This window comes from Pinus tabuliformis, chromosome 4_2 (assembly GCF_031772625.1).
Source record: "Pinus tabuliformis cultivar Carrire ecotype Pingquan chromosome 4_2, CPIR1, whole genome shotgun sequence".
Classification (NCBI taxonomy): domain Eukaryota; kingdom Viridiplantae; phylum Streptophyta; class Pinopsida; order Pinales; family Pinaceae; genus Pinus; species Pinus tabuliformis.
The window spans coordinates 772,629,920-772,637,139 of NC_142304.1; the positions used below are offsets into that span (position 1 = coordinate 772,629,920).

Here is a 7,220-nt window from a genome sequence, read left to right on the forward strand (position 1 = left end):
AACCACTTGTTCATTAATATAATAGCTAATCTTCTTGCATAAACACACATATCCCTTTCCCACAAAAAATAACTATATCTTACATGCAAATGCATAATCTTTTCCACAAAAAATTAATAATTTTTTCATGAAATATAAATTTGCCCAAATCATAATAACATAATATCCCATATTCCCTTCATAAAAATTAATATTATAACTATATTTTTATTAAAAATAATAGTTACTAATCCGGTTCATAAATATACATATTTTAATTTTCCATATATATATATAACTACATTTTTTAAATTTCCTTTCATACAACAGATGTTTCTGGTTGAAAAAATCATTTCTGATTCAAACAATGGTTCAAACAATCAAATGCACAGTAACTATTCTTTATTTCTTATGGATGCAATCCACTTTTCTCTTTTCAATATGGTGGCAAATAACCATATATTCTCCTGAGATAAATTAACACAATACGGTGTACATACATCCACGTGATGCATGTACTTTCACACAGTCAATATGGGAATCACCGCAATCTTATTACAAAATGAATAAGACGAAATAGGCTTTGAAAGGACGAGGTTGAAGTTAGAGGTGTACATAAATTGTGAAGTTTAGTGAAGAATATTGAAGTCAGGATATGGCCAAGGCTAGTGACTGCGGCTGCTAGGCTACCAATGAAGATCGAGCCGCCCATGCATGTCAACATATGCATTTAATGATGTACACTTCCGAGCATAATGTTTGCCCGGCATTACTGAAGATCATTCCTGCCTTTATTCCTTCCTTTTCCGATGCCTTGTATTATGTAGTTGGCGATGCCTTGTAGTATGTAGTTGGCTTTGCCTGTTGATCATTAAACTTGTGCATTTAGATTCTTTGTATGTGATCAGTATGAAACGAAACAAAGTTAAGTCATTTGTTTTTCGTTTTGTATTAATAAATATTTTTATCGAATTTTATTATAATTAAAATGGTTTATTAATTAATTAATATATTTTTAATTTAAACAAATATTTAATTTATATGGTTGTATTAATTATTATTTTGTTTGATTAAATAAATAAATTAATTATTAATTATTAGATTGTTGGAATGGTAATGGAATAAAATTACTATTTTTTTTAGATTCTACAAATAAGCTCAAGTAAACATTTCACTAGTAGATTGATAAGAAGTAGTATATTGATAAGAAGTTGTTTGATAATTCTAGAAATAAGCTTACCTAAAAAGTTGTTTGATAAAGCTAGGTGTTGTTCGACTAGTAATTTAATAAGGTTATTATTTATTACAAATTCATTGAATTTGTAATTGGAATGTGGTCATCCAAAATTATTATTAAATTGTTTGAGCAGTAGGTTAATAAATTTATTGTTTATTACAAATTTATTAAATTGGAGGATTGAAGTAGAAAGTTATTGAAGTTGATTTTGTAATTCTATTTTATTATTAGAAAAAATTGTAATGAAAAATTAAACTAGTCCAAATTATATAAATTAAATGACAACAAGATTGGCAAAAAATCAAAAATTAAAGTTGGAAGTTAATTATTATAAATTGCAATTAACTTAATAAGGCTTTTGTGATTCCTGATTATAAAGCAAAACTCTTCCAAATAGATTAAGTCATCTTTTCCCCATAGATATTTCAAAAATCTTTTGGAAGTTTTACGAGTTTAATGAAAAATCTTTTGGAAGTTTTTCCTGTTTAATAAAAAATCTTTTGGAAGTTTTTCTGGTTTAATCACAAGTTTGATTGGTAACTCTGCACAATCAAAGTGCCCTAGGGTTTTTTTAAGATGCTGAATCTATATATATATATAGTCAAAAAACCAATTTAAATAACCCAAATCAAAATTTCACCTCAAACTGTGCACAACCTAAGGGTTTCTCAAAGCGCTGAATCCATATATATAATAAAAAAAAACCAATTTAAATGACACAAATCAAGATTTCACCTCAACTTTTTCAGCTCCAAAAAATCACACTAACACAGCTCCTTTCAAAACCATTTTAACTTTTTCAAACAAACAAAATTATTAAACTAAATCTATTATCAAAATAAACTCAAATAAATTATTTTAGCTCAAGCAGTTTTATCTTGTAGGGTGAGACTGGTAGGTGTAATTCAATATCTATCATTTTTAAAAGTCACCTTGAATTGAAAATTGAGTGGATATGTGTTTGCCAAGCAGGTGTGTGGATAGGGGCTGTCTAGTTGTATTGTCCTTATTGATTAATAGCCTGCACAGAACAGAATAATTTTTTTAGTATCGTCGGTATGCTCTGTGGAGAACATCTGTGCAGGTTCTCCAGTGCCCGATGGCGATTGTAGTTGTAACAAATATGAAGTTTCATGGAAGGGATTCTGCACGCTCTCTCTTGATCGGCCAAAATATTACGCTTTTCTACTCCATCATTCTTGTTTCGACCTTCATCAACATTACCTTGCATGGACACATTTGCAACGCAGCGACAGCTGAACCGACAACTAAATGCGATGGCAGTAACTATACAGGAGGCAGTACGTTTGAGAAAAACCTGAACATGGTATTTGATCGTCTTGCTGAAGGGGCCAAGAAAACTGGGTTTAATATATCCGTGTATGGCCAAAGTCGTAACAGAATATATGGCCTCCTCCAATGCAGAGAAGACATGACAGTCGACCAGTGCTTCAGTTGTTGGCAATTTGCAACCACTAACATTCGACAAATTTGTGGGAATGCCGTTGGCGGTAGTATCTGGCCTTTTCAGTGCTTCTTACGCTATGGAAACTATAATTTCATCGGACAACTGGATACCGATTTGGGGTCTAATTACGCTGAGACCTTCAGCGGGAACACGGTTGTCTTTGTCCCGCCTGACTTTGAAGGTACTACACAGAATCTGTTAAAGAAATTGTCAATTGAAGCAGCAAGCGAAACGAAACGATCTGCTTTGTCTACAGCTCTAGATTCGGCGTCCCAAACGATTTACGGTCTGGTTCAGTGCACCAGAGATCTCTCTACTCGTGATTGCAGAAGGTGCCTGTCATACTCAATCAGTAAAATGTTCACTTCTGACACGGCTGCAGGAATTCAGTATTGGAGTCAAAGCTGCATACTCCGTTATGCAATATATCCTTTTTTTAATTCGGCCACGTTTGCACTGAACAGTACGCAGGGGTTAGCTAATAAAGCACATGAGGCCAAGTCTTCACACAAAGGCACACACACAATTTTAATTTTAGGTGTTGTGGGGGGCTTGTCTCTCGTATTCATGGCATGCTTGTTTGCAACTGGGAAGAGACTGAATTCCGCCACATTCGGAAAAGGCTATGAAGGTATCTATATTCACCACTCTTGGGTATTGCTTGTTATTGAAAGCGGTCGCATGTAGTTGGATTGGAGTGCATTTTTTGCTTGTTCAAAAGGTAACTTTGTATTTTCATGATACAGATGAGGAAAACACAGCAACCGATCCTGATGGACATATGGTATTTAAGATGGAAACATTACGAGGTGCCACCAATAACTTTCATGATGACAACAAGCTCGGAGAGGAAGGCTTTGGCCCTGTATACAAGGTAACATATAAGGCTAAGAAAGTTTGTACTAGTTTTCACTGTTCAGAACCTTAAATTATAGCAATAATACAGGATGGTCTCTGAGCGTTGGATGTAGATTAGTAGCCTCAAAACGAGTGTATTGCAGGAAGCAAATTAAGCTTAATTACTCTACAAAAGTTTGATTAGAATTTTTTTGTTTAAATCATTTAAGGAATTACCGAGGATCGAAAAGAAATGGTTGTGAAAAAACTGTCCTTCACATCCATGGAAGGAAGGAATTTCTAAATGAAGTTAAACTTGTATTCAAAATTCAACATAATAGCGGCTGGTATGCAGAGGGATTAGAAAGGCTGCTCGTTTAAGAGTACCTCCCCAATAAGAACCTTGATAAAATCTTATTCGGTGACTGACCTCCATTAATTTATCAAGAAAACTTATAATTATTGTCATGCACATATGCAGACGCAAACAAACGTAGCCGGCATGATGGGGAGAAGCATTACAACATCATAGTGGGATTAGCTCGTGGACCTTTTGTGTACATGGTCAGTTAGAATATGCTTTCAGCTGATTCCTTGAGTTACAGGATCCGACAAAGCCTGCCTTTGTGACTTCTCCTCTGTCATAGTCTCACACTCCAGCATCTAACACCACTGCTTCCATGGGTGATTTGGTGCCCAGGTAATGCTAAATCTGCTGTACAAATAAGAGAAAGGTTTCAGTTAATGTTTTAATCTCTATTATAGCAATGAAACAAAAGAGCTTAAATGTAATGTCCGTAAGTCTGTTTGTAAAATATAAAGACTTTTAAAATATAGAGACATCAAAGTTTTGTTTAATATATTTATTAATACATAAGAATTAGTCACTGAAGTTTTTATTCTTAAATGTAAGGTCCGTAATTCTGTTTATAAAATATAAAGACATCGAAGTTTTATTTAATATATTTATTAATATATAAGAATTAGTCACTGAAGTTTTTATTCTTCCTGACCATTTCGTTATAATGTTTTTATTTTTTATTTTCAGATTTAGGAATATTATGGAATTTATATATAAGTATTAATTTTGCTAGTGTTTATTGTATTTTGAAATATTCTTAGAATCTCAATCTGGTTCAGCTGATATTTAAAACTTTTAGATTAATGAGGTTTTTTATTATGAGGTTTTTTATTTTAGAATAAAATTTCCATAATTTTAATTTAATTAACAATAGTTATGAGGTGGATTGCAAAGATTTAATCTTGATGAAATATTTATAGCATATTTTTATATTAAACGCTGAGATTTATCAAAATATATTTTAAATGTTGGGTATTTTTCGATGGGAAAATACCAAAACCAATCAAGCAAATACCACAGAGCCAATGCTCTGTTCCATTTCTTCCAAGACTTTTGCACAGCGAAGCTATTAAAAACAAATGTACTCATAACAATCCATTACAACAGCATAAAACATTTTCTATTGCTTTAAAACAAAATTATTACACATTTCATCCTCTTCGGAGAGAGGGATTCACTGGAGAAACTCTGTCTCTCTCTCTCTCGCTTCTGGTCTTCCACTGCTGTGGGTATTACAAAAAAAGTTTCTTGCTGTTTCTTGGTTTTGCGCTGGGCAACCAATACAATACATCCCTATTCTTCTTTTTAATTTTTCGCACTGTTGTGCATTCAATGCATTTCCATGAACAACCTCTGCGCGCGGGCTCAACACACAGTTTCATGCCATTCCCTGGTTTTGCAATGGCTAACAGACATTACAGTCCGCCTCTATTCTGTTTTCCGCACTGCAGTGCATTCTTTTCCCTGTTCTTCATACAATCCCACGCGCAGGCACTCTCCACATTCTTTTCCTTGTTCTCATGAACAATCCTCCAACGCGCAGGCTCCCTCAAATGTTATGTGGAAAAACATACATATGTATATGAAAAACAATAAAACTTATGTGCCGTAAACAAAATTTAATAATTCACCTACATCTACGTACAGACATTAAATTCCATTCGCGGCAGTCAACAGAGAAAACCAAACACTCCACGCAAAATTTCGATTTGACGCAGGCGGAATGCACATTCGGGAAATCGACGGCTGAGGACGCGCGATCAAATCGCTGAGCTGATCCGACGAGGTTCGCAAGCCATCCTCGGGCAAACAAAACGGACTTTAACGTCCGGGGAGCAGGCGGTATGGTGGATGTACAGTGGACGCGTGGCGGCGTTTGATTGTGTCGGAGCCCCTCCTACTGGTACAACCATTTGCGAATGGCGGTGCGGGGAGACCGGGCAGTTTTCCAAAACCGATGTGCAGTTGGAATTAATATTCCAACACTCCCCTTTAATTTCAACTGCTGGGCATTAGGACATACCCAAACACTTCCTCACATAGAGGGATTCCTCATTACTGTTGTTACAAAGATATCTTCCTCACATAGAGGGATTCACCAACTGCTTCTGATGCAGTTCACAAACAAACAAAGTTGTCTTCCTCTTAATAGAGGGATTAACCTGAAACTGTGCTTAAGAGCACCTTCCTCATGACAGAGGGATTCACCATTACAATGTGCTGAAGAGCACCTTCCTCATGATAGAGGGATTCACCATGTGACTGTGCTTAAGAGCACCTTCCTCATGACAGAGGGATTCACCTGTTATAAAAAAACATCTTCCTCTTAACAGAGGGATTTACCAAACTATGCTAAAGAGCATCTTCCTCTCAACAGAGGGATTCACTAATGACTATGCTGAAAAGAATCATCCTCTTGATAGAGGGATTTACCATGTGTATGCTTGAGAGCATCTTCCTCTCACGGAGGGATCACTGCCAAACACTGCCTTAGATGCAGTTTCAAAACAATAAAAATTCATTGCACTGTTCTTTTTTTTGCTGCTGCATATTCACTGTGCTGCTGTCCATAACTTCTTGCTGCTGCATTTTTCATATTCACTGCTGTCCATACCCATAACCATAGACTGTCATCCCTGGGTTTTTATTTGCTGTTGCGTTGCCTCTGCAATTTGCACTGTGGTTGCCTTTTGTTTCATCATACTGCTGTGTGCCCATACACTAACTCCTGTTAACACGGGCTGCCCTTGTTCCTTTTTACACCCTTGCTTCACACAATCTTCATCTTCATTTTTTTTATTTTCATAATGCACTGCTGTGTAATTCCTTTCGATTTTCTGCTGCCACACACATTCTCATTCACCCATGTGCATTAAAAATCTGTTGTCCATGTTTTTCTTTATGCATTTCTTTGCATGTGCTCCATAAAAAAATTCAAACTGCTGTTTTATGTTTTGTCCTCCCACTGCTGTGAGGGTCTCCATGCTCTGCATACTTTTCTTCTTGCGCTGCTGCTCTTTACATTTGAGCGCTGTCCCCATTTCTTTTCTGCTGTTATAGCAGATTTAACTTCATGTCCTTCCCTTATAAAAAAAAAGGTCTTCATCAAGGAGTGACTGTTAATACAGTTCAGCAATAAGAATTACAAGCTCCCCTTTAATGTATGCTTGTCTTCTTTTGGCAGACTCTTCTCAAAACAAATTTAGATCCACTGGAGAGTTCAAGGGGTTTTCAGATTGCCTTTCCTTCCTTCTCCATACTTGTGTAACTTTCTTCTTTTGCATGGGTCTAGCTTGTGTAAGATCCCATGTTAAGTTACAATCTCGTGCCATATGCCC

The 7,220-nt window shown here is 35.7% G+C and overlaps 1 protein-coding gene across 2 annotated transcripts; it reads left to right on the forward strand.

Annotated features, from left to right (window-relative positions):
- Positions 1-2,291: 2,291 nt before the first annotated feature.
- LOC149171912 (cysteine-rich repeat secretory protein 38-like) lies at positions 2,292-4,290 on the forward strand. Of its 2 annotated transcripts, XM_089427630.1 has the most exons (3): positions 2,292-3,315; positions 3,431-3,558; positions 4,003-4,290. In XM_089427630.1, the coding sequence occupies exons 1-3, from the start codon at positions 2,316-2,318 to the stop codon at positions 4,051-4,053; spliced, it is 1,179 nt and encodes a 392-aa protein (XP_089283756.1). In that variant the 5' UTR covers positions 2,292-2,315; the 3' UTR covers positions 4,054-4,290. The 2 variants fall into 2 exon arrangements, with proteins under 2 accessions (XP_089283756.1, XP_089283755.1); XM_089427629.1 differs by lacking the exon at positions 4,003-4,290 and having other exon boundaries at positions 3,431-3,850.
- Positions 4,291-7,220: the final 2,930 nt, after the last annotated feature.